Source organism: Bos indicus, chromosome 20, assembly GCF_029378745.1.
Source record: "Bos indicus isolate NIAB-ARS_2022 breed Sahiwal x Tharparkar chromosome 20, NIAB-ARS_B.indTharparkar_mat_pri_1.0, whole genome shotgun sequence".
NCBI lineage: Eukaryota > Metazoa > Chordata > Mammalia > Artiodactyla > Bovidae > Bos > Bos indicus.
Genome location: NC_091779.1, coordinates 2,081,833 through 2,103,298, shown reverse-complemented (window position 1 = coordinate 2,103,298; position 21,466 = coordinate 2,081,833). Strand labels below are relative to the sequence as shown.

Here is a 21,466-nt window from a genome sequence, read left to right as displayed (position 1 = left end):
CTATCTGAGCAATAGGGTAGTTTATTAGGAGGATACAGGGTAACTCATATTATTCAAAAGGATGGTTTAAGAACCAGACTTGAGTACAAAGATGCTGGACAACTCCAGGGGTCTCCACAGCAGAGGGACATAGATTTCTTCAGGGTCTCAGGATAAAATGAGTGAAGGCTGGTCATTCTCTCCCCTACTTTACTCCTCTCCTGGGCCCCCATCCCATCCCCACTCAGCCTGAGCCACCAGCCTGTCATCCAGGTGAGTGTCTCCTTACCAGTGGGCACTGTCAGGGGAGTCAGTGAGCGGCAGCTACTAACCCCCCATTAGCATTGCTAACCTGTTTTTTCTTTTTTTTTAATTAGAGAAAAGTGTAGATACACCAAGAATCATTATTTATTTATTTTTAAAGATCTAATGAAATGAGAGCTTATCATAAAAATAATAAAACTGAGAAGGAAATTTGATTGTTTCCGTGGCCTGTAACATTTTAAAATAACAAGTGGAATTATGGCTGATAAAGTTACATTATTGCTTATTATCAGGAAAAGCAACATGAGGACATTTCATGGACAGTGGGGGCATTAACATATTTCAAGGAGCTATATACCTTAAATTATATAGATATGTCAAACATATCTCAATAAAACTGGAAGATATAATGAAAAACAAAAAACACTCCCTAAAACATCTTACCTATATCAATACAACCTATGCAAGGTTAAACATCTCCCATTTAACAATGTTTCTCTGAAATCAGATTGATTATATTCTTTGCAGCCAAAGATGCAGAAGCTCTATAGAGTCAGCAAAAACAAAACCGGGAACTGACTGTGGCTCAGATCATGAACTCCTTATTGCCAAATTCAGACTGAAATTGAAGAAAGTGGAGAAAACCACTAGACCATTCAGGTATGACCTAAATCAAATCCCTTATGACTATACAGTGGAAGTGAGAAATAGATTTAAGGGCCTAGATCTAATAGATAGAGTGCCTGATGAACTATGGACTGAGGTTCGTGACATTGTACAGGAGACAGGGATCAAGACCATCCCCATGGAAAAGAAATGCAAAGAAGCAAAATGGCTGTCTGGGGAGGCCTTACAAATAGCTGTGAAAAGAAGAGAAGTGAAAAGCAAAGCAGAAAAGGAAAGATATGCCCATTTGAATGCAGAGTTCCAAAGAATAGCAAGGAGAGAGAAGAAAGCCTTCCTCAGCAATAAGTGCAAAGAAATAGAGGAAAACAATAGCATGGGAAAGACTAGCGATCTCTTCAAGAAACTTAGAGATACCAAGGGAACATTTCATGCAAAGATGGGCTCAGTAAAGGACAGAAATGGTATGGACCTAACAGAAGCAGAAGAGATTAATAAGAGGTGGCAAGAATACACAGAAGAACTGTACAAAAAAGATCTTCACGACCCTGATAATCATGATGGTGTGATCACTCACCTAGAGCCAGACATCCTGGAATGTGAAGTCAAGTGGGCCTTAGGAAGCATCACTATGAACAAAGCTAGTGGAGGTGATAGAATTCCAGTTGAGCTATTTCAAATCCTGAAAAGTGATGCTGTGAAAGTGTTGCGCTCAATATGCCAGCAAATTTGGAAAACTCAGCGGTGGCCACAGGACTGGAAAAGGTCAGTTTTCATTCCAATCCCTAAGAAAGGCAATGCCAAAGAATGCTCAAACTACCTCACAATTGCACTCATCTCACACACTAGTAAAGTAATGCTCAAAATTCTCCAAGCCAGGCTTCAGCAATATGTGAACTGTGAACTTCCAGATGTTCAAGTTGGTTTTAGAAAAGGCAGAGGAACCAGAGACCAAATTGCCAACATCCGCTGGATCATGGAAAAAGTGAGAGTTCCAGATAAATAAACATCTATTTCTACTTTATTGACTATGCCAAAGCCTTTGATTGTGTGGATCACAACAAACTGTGGAAAATTCTGAAAGCGATGGGAATACCAGACCACCTGACCTGCCTCTTGAGAAACCTGTATGCAGGTCAGGAAGCAACAGTTAGAACTGGACATGGAACAACAGTCTGGTTCCAAATAGGAAAGGGAGTATGTCAAGACTGTATATTGTCACCCTGCTTATTTAACTTGTACGCAGAGTACGTCATGCGAAATGCTGGGTTGGAGGAAGCACAAGCTGGAATCAAGATTGCCGGGAGAAATATCAGTAACCTCAGATATGCAGATGACACCACTCTTATGGAAGAAAGTGAAGAAGAACTCAAAAGCCTCTTGATGAAAGTGAAAGAGGAGAGTGAAAAACTTGGCTTAAAGCTCAACATTCAGAAAATGAAGATCATGGCATCTGGTCCCATCACTCCATGGGAAATAGACAGGGAAACAGTGGAAACAGTGGTTGACTTTATTGTTTTGGGCTCCAAAGTCACTGCGGATGGTGATTGCAGCCATGAAATTAAAAGACACTCCTTGGAAGGAAAGTTATGACCAATCTAGATAGCATATTAAAAAGCAGAGCCATTACTTTGCTGACAAAGGTCCGTCTAGTCAAGGCTATGGTTTTTCCAGTGGTCATGTATGGATGTGAGAGTTGGACTATAAAGATGGCTGAGCACAGAAAAATTGATGCTTTTGAACTGTGGTGCTGGAGAAGACTCTTGAGAGTCCCTTGGACTGCAAGGAGTTCCAACCAGTCCATCCTAAAGGAGATCAGTCCTGGGTGTTCATTGGAAGGACTGATGTTGAAGCTGAAACTCCAGTGCTTTGGCCACCTGATGCGAAGAGCTGACTCATTTGAAAAGACCCTGATGCTGGGAAAGATTGAGTGTAGGAGGAGAAGGGGACGACAGAGGATGAGATGGTTGGACAGCATCACCAACTCAGTGCACGTGGGTTTGGGTGGACTCCGGGAGTTGGTGATGGACAGGGAGGCCTGGCGTGCTGTGGTTCATGGGGTCGCAAAGAGTTGGACACAACTGAGCGACTGAACTGAACAATGTTTCTCATGCAATTCAACATTAAATAATTTTTGATTCAACCCTAATAAATTTTGGCATCTCTCTCTTTATAATAGCAAAGAACAAATCCTTTGAGATTTTCAAGTTAATTTGAGATCAAAATTATATTTTGTATAGGGTTTGTATTGGATAAGGCAAAACACCAAAAACTGTCAAAATGACAAAATATTTGAGAACTCAAAGACAAAAATTCCTTTCTTTCATAGCCTAAAGAATATGGTTGGTACACATTGTTCTAGGGCTTCCCAGGTGGCTCAGGGGTTAAGAATCCTCCTATCAATGAAGAAAATGCAGAAGACGCAGGTTCCAACCCTGGGTTGAGAAGATCCCCTGGAGTAGGAAATGGCAACCCACTCCAGTATTCTTGCCTGGGAAATCTCATGGACAGAGAAGCCTGGTGGGCTACAGTTCATAGGGTCGCAAAGAGTCAGACACAACTGAGTGACTGAACACACATGCACACACAAACTCTTCTAGATAAATACTGGTTATTCACCAAGTAAAATTTTCATGTTTGGAAACAACATCTCTCAGTGGAAAGAGTCGTAGCATCAGACAGGTTTGGTTTCAAATCCTTCTAGTTATCTGTGAGGCCTTGGACAAGCATTCTGCTCTTTCTTACAATCTGTAAAATGGGCATATATGCCCCTATCTTCCTTTTACAAAGAGCAGTCAAATAGATCACATAGTATTATAGAAGAAGATTCTAGAATTTCTTTTCTCCAAACCCTTGAGGTTTCACAGAAGGGTTGGATAGACAAATTATCTGTTTTCTAGATGCATCCTCTTTGCTCCAAAACCCGAATCCACTCCTTCTAAGGGATCCGTTGTCTCTAGGAACACAGTCATGGGAAACTCTGACATTCACCCATAGGAAGGTGTAAAGGACTGAAGAGACCAAACACGGTGTCTCTCCTATTTGGAAGATGCACTCTGTCTGGGTCAAAAACCTGGAAGGTCAGATATAAACTGGTGGTCAGGGCACTGATATGGTCAAGGAAGCTAACACCAGAGGCTTCAGAAATAGCATGGTGGCCGCAAGCACCAGGGCTACAATGAGACAGGAACATTCAGAGTGAAAACCAACAGCTAAGTGACTTGTCAAGACTGGAGAGCTAAGTTGTGAGAGAAGAACAGACGGAAATCTGCCTGGCCCTGAGTTGGAACTCGCCCTCCATACTGACTCGCCATGGAAACTTGGGCACGCGAATTCTGGTCTCTCAGGGTCTATAAAATTGCTCATCTACTTACACACAGGTCTTTCATGAGGATGAAATGTGCTGAGAGCTATAACAGATTTGATCCATGCTGGGCTTCTGGGCTTCTCTTCATCTTAGGGGCAGGTAGAGCTTCCCAGGTAGCACTAATGGTCAAGAACTCACCTGCCAATGCAAGAGACAGAAGAGTAGGTTCGATTTCTGGGTTGGGAAGATCCCTTGGAGGAGGACATGGCAACCCACTCCAGTATTTTTGCCTGGAGAATCGCCATGGAGGGAGGAGCCTGGAGGGCTACAGTGCATCGGGTCATAAAGGGTTGAACACGGCTGAAGCGACTGAGCACGTAGGGATGGGTATGCTCTTCCAGGGCCCACAGCTCTCCCTGGGAGGGTGGGCTAGAGTAGGCCACAGTCATGTTTGCGGGGCTTCGGGGAACATTGCTTTTGCTTTTCTTGCACACGCCCTACCCCTCCTCCATTGCCTTTCTCCAGCTTGCCTGGGGAGGGGGAGGAGGAGGGGGGCAAGGTTTTTTTCTCCTTTATCAAGCTGAGACACCTGCCTTCCTCTCTCTGGCTGTCTGCCCACAGCCCACCCACCCTTGAGGGCACTTGGGGAGTTTCCCTTTGCGGCAGAGCTATCTGGGGATAGGCTGCCCAAAGCGAAATATAGGGCAAATGAGGAAGACCGGCTTGACAGGAAGTCCAAATAAGCACTTCCTCCCACCCACCTTCCACATTCTGACGCACCTCAGCCAAAACAACCGAGAAAGAGAGACACAGAGAGAGGATGAAAAATACACATTTTTTGAAAAGAATGAAATTGTCAGCTCTGAGGAAGTGGAAACTATTGCTGCTCATTACCTCACAAGCAGCAACTGGTTCATGCTTTCCTGCTGCGTATCCCGGGATGGATGGGGGTGGTGACTCTGTCCAGACGGGGGTGGTCGCCAGGACACAAAGCGCAGGGCGGCCTGGAGAAGCGCTGCCCTGGGGCTCGCCTGAGCTGCTCCCCGCACTCCCGCTCCAGCCTCCGGGAACGTGGGGAGGAGCATCGCTATACATGGGGCAGCCACTGCAGGCCTGCCCCTCCCGGCACACACGCCCCAGGCAGGGCCCGCTCTGTCTAGTGTACGGCTGCATGGTGCAGGGGGTGGCCAGCCCACCGAATGGCCAGGACTCCGTCCTCTGCCCCCGGTTGGAACCTCCTGGGTGGGTGGAGCCCTCAGTATCCAGAGGGATTGCACACAGAGGGTGCTTCCAGTGTGGCCTGGGAGAGCAGAGCGGAGAATGGGCTCCTCCCTGGGAGCTTACGGCTACAGCTCTTCTTCCCACTGTAGACAAACATGGACAGGCCCCAAGGAAAACTTCCAGGAGAGATTCACCTTGGCCTCAGGGGATGCATGGGGCCGTAACAGGTTAGTGGAGGTGAAACTGGAGTGAACCCCTGTGAGGGCGGTCTCTCCATGGCCCGCAGTGCCCCGAGGTGCCACTGTCTCTGGGCCACAGGCCACCACTTGGTCTCTTTTCCCCAGCCAATGCCCTCTGTCCAAATCACATCTGAATAAGCATGTCCTCCCTTCCACTTTCCAGCTCCGTGGGTCCCTCTCCTAAATACGTCAACGGGCTCCTAAACACAGGCTCTCCTTCATGGTCTCTATGTTTCCATTCCCCCCTAGTCCCCAAGCGACAGCTCCTATCCCTGCCCATCCCCGCCCCCCACCCCCAGGCTGCAACCCACAAGCCTCTTCTAGCAAATTGCGTTTTTCTCACTTCTAAAATTAGCTGTGAAGAAAGGCACTTATCTCCTCATCTCATTCTTCTGTGGGTTAGTAGGAAAAAGAGCTTCAAGTCTGGACTGGGCAGGGTGGGGTAGGGGGCACGTTAGGAGATCCTCCCCCCACTCTGGGTTGCAGTGTGCACTGCTCCCATAGCCACTTTATGTTTCTAAGACCTAATAATCTGACATGTTGCTCCCTGCAAGATTTGCTTTCTTGTCCACAGGCTCTGTTGGATGTATATTTAAAATCCGTACCCCAAGAGCCCCCATCCCCATGTACTGATATGACCTGCTGTTATTGTGCACAGACCATTCACGATCGCCCTAACCTGGAGAAAGATATTACAAGGCCTTAGAAGGCCTCCATAACCTTTCAGTTTGAGCAAAACCCCCTCATGAGTTCTGCTTTTCCCTCTGGCTGGAGGAGAGAGAGATGGGAGAGGGTGTTCACCCCTCAAGCCACGGCTCTACATCACCTAGCCTTACCTGCTCCCTGTTCTCTGCTCTGCTTTGTGCTTGAAGTCAAGCCCGCTGTGAGCTGGCCCCAGCTTTCCTCGCCCCGGCATCTCCTCTGCTCTCATGACTGCCCATTTTATAGGTGTGGAACTTGAGGCCAGGCCAAGTGAGCTGAGCTGCCCCAGGTTACTCTGGTCTTTCTGGTATCCTGAGCCTCTCTTGGGGGCCAACTAGCCCCGCCCCTGGAACTTCTGGAATTCTCCAGCCAGGGACAGGAGCTGTGAAGCTCATGAGTGTTGGGAAATCACCGAGGACTGGGGAAGTGGGAGGCTCCAGCCTGAAGCAGCCCACTTCCCCTTGCGTCACCTGTGCTGCTGGCCCAGCTGCCCTTTTTGAGGAATGGGTCTATGACCCTGTGGGGAAGGGGGCACCGAAGACCTGCCTCAGAGAAAGTGCTGTGTCCTCTTCTTAACCAGCCCTGGTCGCCAGCCTCACCTGCTTTTCGTGGAAGGCAGACTGATAGAGAGGACGCTGCATAGGCTCTGGAGACCCAGCCAGGTTTGAACCTCCGCTCCACCCTGTGCAATTTATGGAACATCTGAGAGTCCGAGGTGGTACAGAGGTCAAGATCAGGGGCTCTGGACTCAGAGACAGTTCCAGACAAGACCTGCTGCACCACCTACCTGCTGGGTGCAAGGGTGGCAAGAAGTTTTACCTCCCTGAGCCTGAGTTTTCCCTTCTGTGAGCAGGAGTGATAACAGTGCCCACAATTGGTGCAGAGTCCTCAGGCTACTCCTTGGCACAGTGATTCTTGGTGATTCCCGTTGTCATCACTGTCATCTAGGTTTCTTAACTGCTATGTCTCTCTTTTACATGGGTCTAGAGATTGTCCATCTTGGCCACATTCATTGGATAATTCTTTCAAAAGAACCTCATGTTTAGCTGTAAGTTAATTCCAACTTCTGCTTTTCTGTAGATTTGGATTCTTGTGAGTATGGGTAAATGTCATTTTAAAAATTGCTTCTCTTTCTGAGGATGATCTTGAATGTTCCTTTCCACAGAGGTGCACAGGTATGGAATGTTTTGTTTGCTCATGAACCATAGCCCAAGACACACACACTCCATACTATGCCACATCACATATCACACACAGGTTCAGAATGCCTTCCCTCAGCTGCCTCTTCCAAGGCCCTGCTTCCATCCCAGCTAACTCTATGATATCTTCTTTGACTTCTTTATGTGGAAGCCACTTATCTATCTTCCTCTCTTTTCAAATGGGCTTTTTATCATTTGCTGCTCTTCTGGGGATTTAAAAAGTAAGGGGACCTCTCCCATCCGTGGTAGAACTTTTGAGCAGCAGGCCATGCTTTCTAGGGCATGGTCAGTTGCAGAGAGCACTGAGGTTCCAGGCCTGTGGGAAGTGCTCGGCCTGGGCTGCCTCAGCTGATGCCTCTGGCGCCCTTGGAGGTGAGGATGACATTAGCTCAGGTTCATGGACACCTCCATAAAGGTGCTTAGTCCGGGGTAAAGGGCAGATCCCATTTACACGAAGACCTGGCGAGGTTGGTGTGTAACAGTGAGGGTGGGGCTCCTGAGGTTGTGTATAAGATGGAAACTGCGTGGCCAAAGCGATCTTTGAAAAAGCTTCAGGAAGGCATCACTTCAGGGGCCAACTCAGTAAATGCAACAGACTCAAACATCAGGACAGTCGTTTGTGGGTGCCTATGGAGCTCTAGAGGGGTGAACTTGGAGCCTGTGATGTTACACGGATAGGTTTGCTTTTGACACTGGGTTCACCCTCAGTCAAGGAGATGCTCAGGGTCTGAGAAACCAACAGAGAGAACCCAGACTCCCATCTGCTGTCTCCAGGGATGTGCTCTTTAGATAGAAATGTGGACGAATAAATAGTAGATAGAATGTCTGGGGGGAACAACAGTGACTAGACTACATGGCAACATCAGTAGCAATTGTTATTTTTTATTTTTTTCCTTCCTTAAGTTTTCTAGTTAAGCGCATCTAAAGTTTTATGTGCATATGAAGCAATTTTTCTGTTCCTGTTTTACACATATGGAAACTGAGCTTCCTAGAGTTTAAGTCTTTGCCTGAGGTTGCCCAGCATGGAAACAGGTATATCTGAAATGAAGCCAGGGGATTGTCCTGCTGGTCCAGTGGTTAAGACTTCACGCTCGCACAGCAGGGGCCCGGGTTCAGTCCCTGGTCAGGGAACTAGCGCCCACGTGCCGCACCTAAAGATCCTGTGTGTTGCAGCCAAGGCCTGCTGCCGCCAAATAAACAGATGAAGAAGAAGATGAAAGAAAGAAAGAAACGAAGCCCAGGTCTTCCCAGTGGTGCTCCTTTCTCAGTTCTGGATCCCAACTCACTGACTCAGAGGATCCACTTGTAATAACTATAAGGGGCAGCTAAAGAAGCTCAACTTTACGCTCTTGAGAGAAACTGAGCCGTGGTTGGAAAGCGTTGAAAGGTCATGTTCCTTCCCCTTCACTGATGTGGGAGATTGTCTATATTTTAGGTGAACCGTCAAATTCGATTTTTCATCTGCAAAGACCCACCCAAGCAGGAATGTGGTTTAAACATATGGATGCCAGGGATTTCAATGGAAACATACTTGGGTGTCTAAGTTCCCTTCATCGCTCCTCCTACTGGGCTGGGGTAGATGGGGCCCAGTGGGGAATTACCAGCCTGTAGCTCTTTCTGCCTCTTTAGTCCCCAGAGCTGGGCTTCCTTGTTTACTTATTTAGAGCCCAGCAGAGGAAGTGGTAAAGGAAACTTGCTGAGTCGTTTTCTGAGAAGAGACCATATTTGTTCGCAGAGGAAGCTGTTGCTTTCTGGGATCTGGCTACAACAGAAAGGACAGCGGCTCCAACAAGACTTTTCCAGAGGGTACCCGGGAGTTGGAAGAGCTGAAGACACCTCCAGACTCTGGATTTGGGGTTCTCTGTCCATGGGTGCAGCGCCTGTGCTCAGCTGGTGAGCTTCATCCTGAGCGAGCAGCCATGGCATTCAAGAACGTGCCCTTTCGCTCTGAGGTCCTGAGTTGGGACCCTAACACCCTTGCAGACTATTTCAAAAAGGTGAGCCTCGCTCTTTAGTGGCTGGGGGGCTGGGCAGAGGCTTGAAGAGGGAGTGCAGGCAGAATGCGAGAGGCGTGAAAGACAGCAGTGGAGCTTCCAGCCTTGTGCAGTCTCTCTGGTTGATGGAGCAACACTGAGCTCTCTGGCAATACATTCTGGGGAGAAGGGAAGCCCTCAAAGGGCAAGTACCTACTACATGCTAGGATTTGAGTTTGTCCTCTTCAGGCACGGTCGCATCTAACTCACTCCAGGATTGCTGTCCTGCTGGTTCAGTTGCAAAATAAGCTCAAGGAAGCTAACTGGACCCAAACCCCAGGGACTGCATATGATGGAGGCAAGATTCCAGTCACACCTGTCCAGTTTCAGAGTCCATGCCCTGAGACTCAGAACTGCTATAACTGCTAGTGAGATCAAGGCTTCTTGCTCGAAAGGGAAACATGGAGTCTCGCGGGGTAGGAGAGAGGAAAGGAAGGGTGGAAGACTGTGATGAACGATGCTGGAGATGGTGTCTGAGCAAGTCATTGCTTGTGACTTTGAAAGAGAGCTGTTCAACCACTTACCTAGAACAGAGTCTCATGGGAACTTCACGAGGGTCTTATGACGCAGGCTGGGAAATAACATAAGCCTCAGGCCTTCAGACACCGAGGCCCCTGAAAACGAAAAGATTTGCCGGGAAGGGTCAGGGGCCAAGCTTGTGGCAGAGCTGAGACCAGAGTGTTGCTGTCCTGCCTTCTAGTCTTGAAGGAGCTCAAGGATCCTTGTGTTTGGTCATCTGCCGGTGGGGCCATGGCTCACAGGCTTGCTCGGGCAGATCCCAAGTCATGTGACCCTCTATGACTGTCCAAAGGATACGATGTCTCGTGAGGGACCACTGAGCTCTTAACATTCCCATTTCTGGAGGCTGGCATCCAATTCAGTGGATACTCCAGATTATCATGAAGATATGGTTCTAAGTCATGAGCTTAGAGGTTTTCTAAGTCAACTTACTATTTTTCCTGGTATGGGATAGACTCCCTGTAACACATACCCAAACCTGGGGTCTACATGGTACCAAAGTATTTAGTGTCATAACTATTCTCCTCTAAGAAAAATGTGAAAATGTTGAATTGGGTGTGGCATGATAGAGGCACAACCCACAGATCCTGTTATTTGCTGCTTGTTGTGCATCTCATTTCTGTTATTTTTCCCTCACTGGAAGTCATAATACACTTAGGTTTCAGCACAGTGGGTGCAAAGATTGTTGAGATAGCTGACTTTTGAAAGAGTCAAAAGTATTTATTCTAAATACTTTTCTTAAATGTAGACCAAATAACTGAGGGCCACAGTGAGATTTACTAAGATGCTATGAAGTGGCATATTAGATCAATAAAGAAAAGAGGAAAGAATTGAGAATTAGCAAGGGCACTCCTGGGGACAGGCTGATGGGCCAGAGGCCTAGTCTCCAATCTGGGAAAGAGAATTGCACAACCCAGGTCAGCAACTGAAGAATCCAAGGGTAAAATTCCGTTCAGGACAGAGAGATGGCCTACAGGTCAGGATGATTCACATAGATGCTCTCTGCCTGAGTTGGGGGAAGAGAGAATTTTCTTACAGACCTTAGACTCCAGATCATGTCCACAGAAACTGAGCAGGTTCCCTTCCCAGCATGAAGGCAGGAACGAGGAGACTGAAGGGTGTTTGTGATCTAGGAAGTTCTAGCCCTTCTACAGACCCAGAGAGACACCCTTCAAATACTGAGCGTCTCACTTCCCCCAGAGAGAAAACGCTAAGTGAACTGACCATGGAGTCATCTGGGGTTGGATCTTGGTTACCAAAGTCCTACTGGCAGATGCAATTTCTCTTTCTTTTTTTTAAATCAAGGAGTGTGTCACATTTCTGATTTAGGCATGCCGTTTTCTTTTTCTTCCTTTTAACTTGTTTTTGTTTCTTTATTTGACTGTGCTGGGTTTTAGTTGTGGCATGCAGCATCTGTGCTGTGACATGCTGGATCTCTCAGTTGTGGCGTGAACCCAAGCCCCCTATATTTGGAGTCAGCCACTGGACCCCCAGGGAAATCCCAGCAGGTTTACTTTCTAACGAAGTGCTGGGGCCAGGTGCCCCTTGGAGGCACCTTCCCAACCAGCTCTGGAGTCAGCCACACCTTGGCTTGAATCCTGACTCTGCCACCCGCTAGCTTGCTGACCCTCCCTTAGTTACTATACCTCTCTGTGCCTCGGCTTCCTCGTCGGTAAAACAGAGATACTAATAGTGACTAGCTCATGGGATTATCGGGATAAATAGAGGAGATATATGTGTGAGGCCTCCAGCAGAGATGGGGGCCGATTCATGTTCGAGCTTCTCTTTCTCCTACTCTATTCACTGGATCCAGCCTGGGGACTCCATGCAGACCAGCGGGCTTTTGTGTCTTACTATCTCAGACACGTGCAGCTCATCCTCTGTCCAGAACTTAAGCCCTCGAGGATTGAGGTCATGTTTTCTATTTCTTTAAGTCCTCTAATTTCTTTTGACTTAACATAAAGGGATCCTTGGACCATGCAATGGAGAAGACTCTGGATCAGAGCCATGAGTTCTAATTGTAGCTGTGTCCCCAGTTCACTGTGTGACCTTCAGCCAGTCCCTTCCCCTCTCTGGGCCTTAGTTGTCCTGTCCTCAACACCAGGTACCTGCTCAGAGCAGTACCAACCAGAGCTTGTCACTCATAAGAATTATCTGGGTATATGCTAAAATGGCACCCCACTCCAGTACTCTTGCTTGGAAAATCCCATGGACGGAGGAGCCTGGTAGGCTGCAGTCCATGGGGTCGCTAAGAGTGGGACACGACTGAGTGACTTCACTTTCACTTTTCACTTTCATGCATTGGAGAAGGAAATGGCAACCCACTCCAGTATTCTTTCCTGGAGAATCCCAGGGATGGGGGAGCCTGGTGGGCTGCCGTCTATGGGGTCGCACAGAGTCGGACACGACTGAAGCGACTTAGCAGCAGTAACAGTAGCATGCTAAAAAGACAGGTCTTCCCTGGGAGCTCAGTTGGTAAAGGATCTGCCTGCAATGAAGGAGACATGGGTTTGATCCCTGGGTCAGGAAGATTCCCTGGAGAAGGAAATCCCCTAGATTTTCCAGTATTCTTGCCTGGAAAATCCCATGGACAGAGGAGCCTGATGAGCTACAGTTCATAGAGTCACAAAGAGTAGGATACTACTGAAGTGACTGAGCACACATGCATGCTAAAAGGTCTTACTCCCAGGCCTAGATATCACTGACTCAGAATCAAACTTCCAGGCAGGCCCCAGTCTGCAGGACTGTCTGTTTATCTAGAGTCCAAGTCAGAACTCTGCAAAATCAGAGATTCAGCTGATAACGCTGATGGTGAAATTGATGAATTAAAGGCAGTTGAATATTCCAAGAACAATTTCACCCATTTGCAACATGGATAAAAGGGATGTTTGGGGCTATGCAGAAGCTGGTTTCTTCCCAAGGACCACTAAATCATTTTTTCTGAGCTTTCTAATATTCACCCTACTCTGTCACACCACGAGGTTCACAACAATTGCACTCACTCTTTCAATTTCTTGGCCATAAGAAAAGGTTATAATTTTAAGTTTGCACCAAAAGAAGGCCTCCACAAACTGTGAAATCCATACTTGTGAGGAGAAGCTGAGATTCTCAAGGACAAACATTTTACCTTAAATTCTCTAGCTAGAAACCTCAAATTTAGAGATATTTCAAAGGTAAATGCTTACACTGTTGAGGACTAGGTCAAACAGACACCTGCTTCAACTGTCAGTTGATGTGACTCTAGGAAAGCAACAGGTTCTAAAAATGATCATTCCCGTTGAGGCTGTAAGTCTATTCTGAGACTCTAACTTCGACTATTTAAAATAGAAGAAAAAATTTTATGCAAAAGAGTATCTATGATATTTTTCGATCTTGTAGGTTAAGCTGCACTTAAGTCTGTTGTCTGTTCACTTACCGTTTGTAAGTTTTACTGTTAGTAACTAAAAGGAGAACATTCCTGATAGAGATATTAAAGCCTTGCTCCGAAGCCCAGTTGCCACCTCTGTCACCTGCCTATCCATAGAACCTTATATAAGTTACTTGACTCTCTGTGCCTTTGACTCTCCATTTGAAAAATGTGAAGCTTAAATGATTAAAATTGGTTTAAACACTTAGAATGGTGCCTACCATATGGCAAGTATTCCGTAATTATTAGAAGTTTCAATTATCATTGTTACAGCAGTAGTTTGGGGGAAATAACTAAATGTTCAGCAATAGAGCAAATTAAAATAATGTTCAAAATCACTTTGTAATAAGATGAGTCAGTGCCTTTATTTTTCAAGAGAAAAAAACAAGACAAGGAGATTGAATATGAATGATAACATTGATTATGTTTAGAAAGATGCTTTGGAAAAACCACTGAAGGAGACACATTGCCATGTTCACCAAGGTTGTCTTTGGGTGACTAGATGATGGTACTATTTATTTTCTTCTTTCAGCTCTTTGCTGTTTGCTGGGGGAGTGTATGGCCAGCCTCCAGCCCTAGCAGCATTCTTTCTGTAGGGGTTGGCCTCAAAGCCTTCAACAGGCAATTTCTCCATTTTAAAAGTCCCAAGGGGTTAGTTAGTGAAAGCAGGGCTGATGTAAGGATAGGGCCCTCTGATAGACAGGGAGGGGAGCGGGGAGCCTGGCTAGCCACAAGTACCACAAATTGCTGAGCTCCTGGGGCAGGCAAGGAAGGGGAACCAATGGCATGAACCTGACTTCACTGACAGCACCTCCTCTGCTCTTTTTCAGCTAAACTACAAGGACTGTGAAAAGGTCGTGAGGAAATATGACATCGATGGGCCACGGTTTCTGGTGAGTGCTGGCTGCTAGTTCAACACATTATGACCAAAACTATTCTGTAACTTTAACCAGTGGTCTACCCTGTCTCTGCGGCTGCTCAGGGGCAATGCCTGTCTTCAGGATCCCATACAACCCAAGGCCTTCTTCAGGGTTTTGTATGAGGACCTCTCCCATCACCTCTCAGGATCCTCCTATGTAGAATACCTCCCAGATCTTTCACTGACTCTAAGGTACATTCTGAAGTCAAAGTGTAAGTAGGAATCAAATTACAGTTAACACACACACATACGCCTCTTGAAAATCTATTCAAATAGCACTCATACTCTGAGAAGTTCAAGGGGGAAAAGAGCCACATGGGAGAATGCAAGATTCTCTTTTCTTATTTGCCACTCTGGGGAACATACTCACTGACTAGAATAAAGGGTAGAATCACCCTCCTTATTTCAATTGCGTCCCTCTTTCTCTTTACTAAATTCGCATCATTGGTTTTGTGGCAATTAACACCCATGTGCTGTGACTTCCTCTACTCCTTTATATTGCAAAAAGTTTCCAGTGTAATGCTAAGGTGCAGCTCTATATTAAGGACTAAGCCATTACAGAGAAGGGGCTGCTGCTCTGATTGGAGTTTGAGCCACTGGGCAGTGGCTGGGGAGGTGGTGTAAGCATTTCCCCTGGAGTGACACTTTTGCCAACGGGTAATGGAGACTCTGACTGCACCGATCCAGCCCTTTTGGTTGTGTTTCTTCATTGTTCAAAAATGAAGCAGGAACAAGCCTTCAAAGGTCTCACAGGGTCAATGTTCCCAATTTGGATTTGGACTCAGTGGATAAGGCAAACTGTTCCCTGGCAAGACCTGGTGAGCAGCCCTGAGGAACCTGGGCTATGAGGCTTCGGGGTGGAAGGGGCCATAGAGGGCACACGCTCTGGTTTTCCGCCCATCCGTTTTCCACCAATCCGTTTCCTATATTGCATCTCTGCTACCAACAGCTTCTTGAATTCCTTCACTGATGGCGAGTTCACTACCATACACAGTCATCTATTCCTTTCCGGGCAGTACTTAAGTCTCACACTGAGATCAAACTTATGCTCCCTTTGCTCTCATGTGCCATATAAGACATCTTCGTTCACTGTTCCATGTAAATCATTCAGTCATTCACCCTGCCATTCACTTAACAAGGACTTTCCTGGGCTCCTTTTATATACCAGACCATGCCATGTGCTCGGAATGTAGAGATGATTAAGATGTGATTTCTGCCTCCCAGAAGCTTGTTTTATAGCAGAAAGTTATCTCCAGGAAGGCTCTAACTACACCTGAATTGCAATTAGAGAAACATGTACAGAAATGTGCTGTGATTTATTCTGTCACACACCTAGTAACTGGACTAAAGCATACATTTAATTTAATTTAACACTGCTTGAGTTTTGAACAGTGCTACTTCTTTGCACTGGGCTTTAAGCCAATAGACTTTGAGCATTTAATTGTTATTCTTCTTGCAACTTACCGCTAAATCTGAATATTTCATTCTTTTAGCTTTTAGCTAAAAGATGCTTTTAGAACTGAGAACTGAGACTTCTCAGGGCTGAATCAAAAGGGAGTAAGACCTCTTTCTTGAAGATGGTCCTGGTCATAGCTCTGGGTGACCTCTAGTAAGCACATGCCCTCTCTGAACTTCTCCTTGTTCCTTTCTCTGTAATGGACCACACTGGACTGAGTGATAGTGGGTGACAGTCCAGCCCAGCTCTGGGGGGGGGGTGCCCCCATCCCCCTCTTGTGAGCTTCAGGCCTGTTGAGACAGGGTTGTTGCCTTGGTTGAGGAGCTTTGCCTTTTCTACCCCGATATCTGGGACATGCCAGGCCCTCAGAGAATGCTGCTCACTTTCACTACTGTGTGAACAGCAAGAAGTGGAAAAAGGGGCTCAAGGAGCCAGGGGAGTAGGGAGCAGAGCCCAGCCCTGCCCTGGCAGCTTCTGCTAAAACCGCCTTCCATGCCAGATGCTCTGGGTATGATCTGGGCTTTGATCTGAGCTCTGAGCTCTCAGCTATCACCCTTTCCAGCTTTATGATGTCCAGAGCCATTCTGCTTTAAGGGTGAGAATGGAAGGCCCCAGCTGTCCCTGCCCCTCCAGCACTCCCTTTCTCTCCATCCTCTCCCTTCCTCCATCCTTTCCTCCATCCCTCCCTCCTTCCTTTTCCCTTTCTTCCGTGCAGGAGTGAGCAGCACCCTGGAATCTGTGCTGCCAGCATTTTGTTTTCCACTGAGAAGTCTGGTGAGGGAACGGGGGTTCCATGCTCCCAAAAGGCTAAAGAAGAGGAGGCCATGTGCTTGGAAGCTGTGTCAGTTAGAACGGTGTGCGGCTGCATGAAAGAGAAACTGAACCACAGTGGCTTAACCAAAGAGGGGCTTATCTTTCTCAAGTGACAAGGAGTCTAGAAGTGGGCACTCAGGGCTGGAGGGATGCTAAAGGAAGTCATCAAGAACTTGGCCTCACCCAGCCAATGGAAGCTCTCTGTGGCTTCTGTCCTAATGGCGATAAGATGGCCACTGCATCTCCAGGCATTACATCTGCATTCCAAGAAGGAGGAAGAGGGGGAAGGCAAAGAGTGAAAAACTCAAAGTGCATGGGGATTGCATTCCCCTGTATTTTCAGGGGTACTTTCCCAAAAGCTTTATTCAGTTAGACTTCAGATTATATCTCACCGGCCACAATCGAGTCCTGTGACCTTGGTCACATTCAAGAGAATTCAGTGTGTTAAATATTTTGAACTGGAAACATTTACTGCCTTGAACAAAATCCAGACCCCATCAGTAAGGGAGCAAGAGAGTGGATATTGGGTAGGCAAGCAACAGTGTCTGCTACAAACACCTCTCCAGGCCGGGTCCAGTTCTCAGCTTTTCTTGCTCTCTTGTCCCTCTTAAGAACATGCTCAGAACATAATCATATTCCTGTAAAGCCACTAGTCTAACTCCAAGTCATTGCACAAGTAACTCAGAGTTTCCAGACATTGCTGAAGGTCTTTGAAGAAGGTAGAGGAGGGGGTTTTACACTGTTACATCACATAGAAAAATTCTCCAAACATCGTGTTTGTGTGTGCTCAGCTGCTCAGTCATGTCTGATTCTTTGTGACCCCATGGTCTATAGCCTGCTGGGCTCCTCTGTCCGTGGGATTCTCCAGGTAAGAATACTGGAGTTGGTAGCCATTTCTTCTTACAGGGGATCTTCCCAACCCAGGGATGAAACCTGCATCTCCTGGATTGCAGGCAGATTCTCTGCAGCTTGAGCCATCGGGGAAGCCCAAACATGTTTACCATCTTCCATCTTTCCTCCCAATTCCTATCCCTGTTTCAAAGGCCTTTCTCTGTGTTTCTGGCCACACTCACATGCTTACCTTTTCCTTCACCTGCTTTCTGAAATTCCCTCAGCTTATGTCTTTGACTCAGAAGAAGAGAAGGCAATGGCCCACCACCTAGTTCTCAGCGTGCATCCCTCTGGCCACTCCCAGCAAGCCCTCCAATCCTCATGCCACACTGCTAACATGAGTCTTTGTATCTTCCCTAAGAAGGGAGTGGTTCCAGGGAAATAGATGCCATGGCTCAGTGATGCTAAAAAAAAGAAGTTAAGAAGTTTGATGAAAGTCTTGATTGTCTCAGGACTCTTGCCAAAGCCTCCTTCCTAGCCCTGTCGCAAGATCTGATATGGGGGCTGGATCAGACTCTGTTCCTAAGAACTGAAGTGGATGAGGCCATAGCACATTTTAAGAGGCCCCAGCCCCAGTGCCAGCTGGGCTTAATGGGAAGTTTGCCCAGCTCATCTCAGAAGGCAGCCAAAATCCTGCCAGGCAGCTCCCAGCTCAGAGCGGAAGAAGCAAAGACACTAACTAACCTCCAACAGCCAGCCAGACCCCAGCTGCTCTGCCCCAGGACAGAAATTGCTCACCTAAACCCCATTCATCGCTCTCAAAAGGTCTGTCAAGCACTGGGCCAAGCACAGGACACACTTCATCTCATTCTGTCCTCACGGCCCCTGACACGGAGCTGTTCATATTATCAAGATTCCCATTATACAGAGAAGGAAACCAAGGCCTAGAGAGATTAAGTGTCTGTCCCAAGTCAGGGAACTGCTAAGTGAGGGAACCAAGATTCTACACCAGCCTGTCCGACTCCAGTGCTCCCACCCTGACCGCTGGGCCTCTGGCCTCAATTAGACAGTTAAAGAGGCCCTTCTTTGCCTCAGCTTTGGTTCTATGGAGCATGTGCCCACCCTCTTTGCTTCCCTCTTCTCTCTCCCTCCCCTCCTCTCTTCCAACACAGGCCACTAGGGCTCCAAAGGGCTTAGACATGGTAGGAGGAAGCTCGCAGGAAGGAAATAGCCCACAAAAGCCAGAGAGCAGGGTCCTAGCCCCAGCTCCATCGCCTACAAGCTGAAATCCCCTTACACCCCCAGGCCCCACTTTCTCGCTAAAATGAGACAACGCTGACAGTTTCTACATCACAGGGCTGATGCGAGGATTAATCAAGGTGCTGTAAGGAGGCAGAGTCAGTTCTTTACAAACATGAGCCTCTTTCTCCTTTCCCCTCTCGGTTCTCTCAGGACAGCCTCTTTATTGCTTCCTCGCATCTAGAGAATCCTACCAACACCTCAGGTGAAGGAGGCAGCTGGGCTGTGATGAGGCCGCAGAGCACGGACCCCCTCTCCAGGCCGGCTGCTCACAGCCGTTTCACGGCAGCCGAGGGCCTGAGGTCTGGGGTGGGAGGCTAGGAAAGCTGTTACAGCTTGGCCAAGTCCACATAAAATCCGAGTTTCGGGCTCCCTGTGACCCGATGTGGCCGTCCCGGGCCCGTGGGCTCCAGTGCTCCGTCTAGAAGCTGCCTGCTCGGTCAGGTGGATGCGGCCTCCTTTTCCGTGGGCTGCAGTCCCGCTGTCCCCTGTCATTTCACACCTGACTCTGCTCACCTGGCCTGGAGCCCCTCCTGCTGGTTGTAACTACCACTGTCTCCATTTCAGAACCTGGCAGAGAACGACATCCAGAAGTTCCCTAAGCTCCGCGTGCCGTGAGTACTGACCCGATGACTGGGGCGGGATGGGGAGTAGACCCGGGAAGCTGAGCTACTTTTCTGTCACTGTCAGCTTAAAATAGGAAAGCAATCAGGAAGAGAGAAGGCAAGAGCAGTGTTCGGGGAAGAGAAGTTACATAATGTGTTGAGAAAAAGAAGCAACAGTTCTAGTCGAGCTGGTATTTGGCTGCTCTTGCCAAAGATCAGCCTGATTCTGGACCATGTTCTCATTTCCTCTCTCCGCAGTGGGGTGGGTTGGCCTTTGAAAATAGCACCAGAATCAAGAGATCTGAGATGTCATCATGGTTTTCACCACCAACTCAGTAATTGCTTCAGTTTTTTGGACCTCGGTAAAATGAGAGCATTGGACCAGATGAGTCTGGCAATGGACTCCATTTGGTCTGTCAATAATGACCATTTTGGGTGGCTGCCACGGGCATCGTGTTGAGAAGGATTCTGAGGAGAAGGGGGCCGTTTCTGAGGTCTGATGTGGGTGCTAACACGCGAAGTTGCAGTGTGCATATTGGGCCCTGCTTTCTGTCCTTCTAGGAGAAGGCGATGGCACCCCACTCCAGTACTCTCGCCTGGAAAATCCCATGGATGGAGGAGCCTGGTGGGCTACAGTCCATGGGGTCGCTAAGAGTCGGACACGACTGAGCGACTTCACTTTCCCTTTTCACTTTCATGCATTGGAGAAGGAAATGGCAACCCACTCCAGTATTCTTGCCTGGAGAATCCCAGGGATGGGGGAGCCTGGTGGGCTGCCATCTATGGGGTCGCACAGAATCGGACATGACTGAAGCAACTTAGCAGCAGCAGCAGCAGCAGAAGTCTCACACTCAGATGCTTGCAGGAGCCAGGTAGAAATGTGTGAAATGGGCCAGGCTGAAAAATACAAAGTCCAATCATTTATCAGCTTTGAATAAAGCTTGAACATGGAGAAATATTTTTCTTCTGTAAGAAAGACGATATGGTCTTAGTTGCAGCACTCGGGATCTTTCTTGCATCAGGTGGGATATTTCGCTGTGGTGCGTGGATTCCCTAGATGAGGTGCATGGGCTCAGTTGTTGCGGTGTATGGACTTGGTTGCCCCGAGGCATTTGGGATCCCTGATCAGGGATCAAACTTGCCTCCCCTGCATTGCAAGACAGATTCTTAACCACTGTACCTCCAGGGAAGTCTCAATGCCCAATCTTTGAATTTTCAAGTAGCTAGAAATATAAGTTTTATGCAATATATCTCAATTTTTAAATGTTGCTCAAATATTTTTTAATATTGTGAATGCCAAAGTTAGCACCCTTATGGGCTAGATTTAGTGTGGGGGCCCCTAGTCTGAGATCTCCACTCCAGACGCCCTCTGGGGTCCTTTCTCTTGCTCTAAACGTCTTAGGGCTCACAACGATGAAAGGGAAGTAGGTCAATGAAATAGGAGGTGAAAAGTTTCGTGACTAGGTAGAGCTGCCAGAGTAGCTCAAATAAGAAAAATATGACTCTCAGATTTCCCTCATCTGGAAGGGTGAAGAAAAAGAAGGGAATAAGGATTTGCCTTTGGTACTGCCTGTCTCCAGGGGCCACTATTGTTGAAGAATAATTGATCTTAAGAGTTTTTTTCCTAGTCCAAAATGGCTATTTAAATCTAAGTTAAATTAAAAATTCAGGGACTTCCCTGGTGGTCCAGTGATCTAACACTCCATGCTCCCAATACAGAGGGCCTGGGTTCAATCCCTGGTCGGGGGACGAGATCCTGTATGCTACAACCAAGAGTTCCCATGCTGCATGTAAAAATCCTACCTGCCACACTAAAAGATCTCACGTGCCAAAACTACGAACCAGTCCAGCCAAATAACTAATAAAGATTCAAAAAATAATAAAACATTCAGCCCCTCAGAGGCACTAGCCACATTTCAAGGGCTCAATAGCTAGATACAGTGGTGACGATTATATTGGACATTATAGATGGGATGCCCTAGAAAAAGGCCGCAATTCTAGGTCAAGGTGAGAACTTAGCATATAGCAGTGAGAACTGGTGGCTGGTGGG

The 21,466-nt window shown here is 47.4% G+C and overlaps 1 protein-coding gene across 9 annotated transcripts in view; it reads left to right on the top strand.

Annotated features, from left to right (window-relative positions):
* The first annotated feature begins 9,180 nt into the window (after positions 1-9,180).
* LCP2 (lymphocyte cytosolic protein 2) overlaps positions 9,181-21,466 on the top strand; it is a 47,822-nt gene continuing 35,536 nt past the window's right edge. For 2 of the 9 annotated variants that reach the window (XM_070774495.1, XM_070774492.1), the window contains exons 1-3: positions 14,324-14,386; positions 19,379-19,425; positions 19,978-20,288. Coding sequence is in view for 6 of the 9 variants with exons in the window: in XM_070774492.1 (XP_070630593.1) it covers positions 20,272-20,288 (17 nt within the window). In the remaining 3 variants the exon portion in view is untranslated. Of the gene's footprint in view, positions 9,533-14,323; positions 14,387-19,378; positions 19,426-19,977; positions 20,289-21,466 lie in introns of those variants that run through there. The other 7 variants (XM_070774493.1, XM_070774486.1, XM_070774485.1 and 4 more) reach the window with 7 other exon arrangements.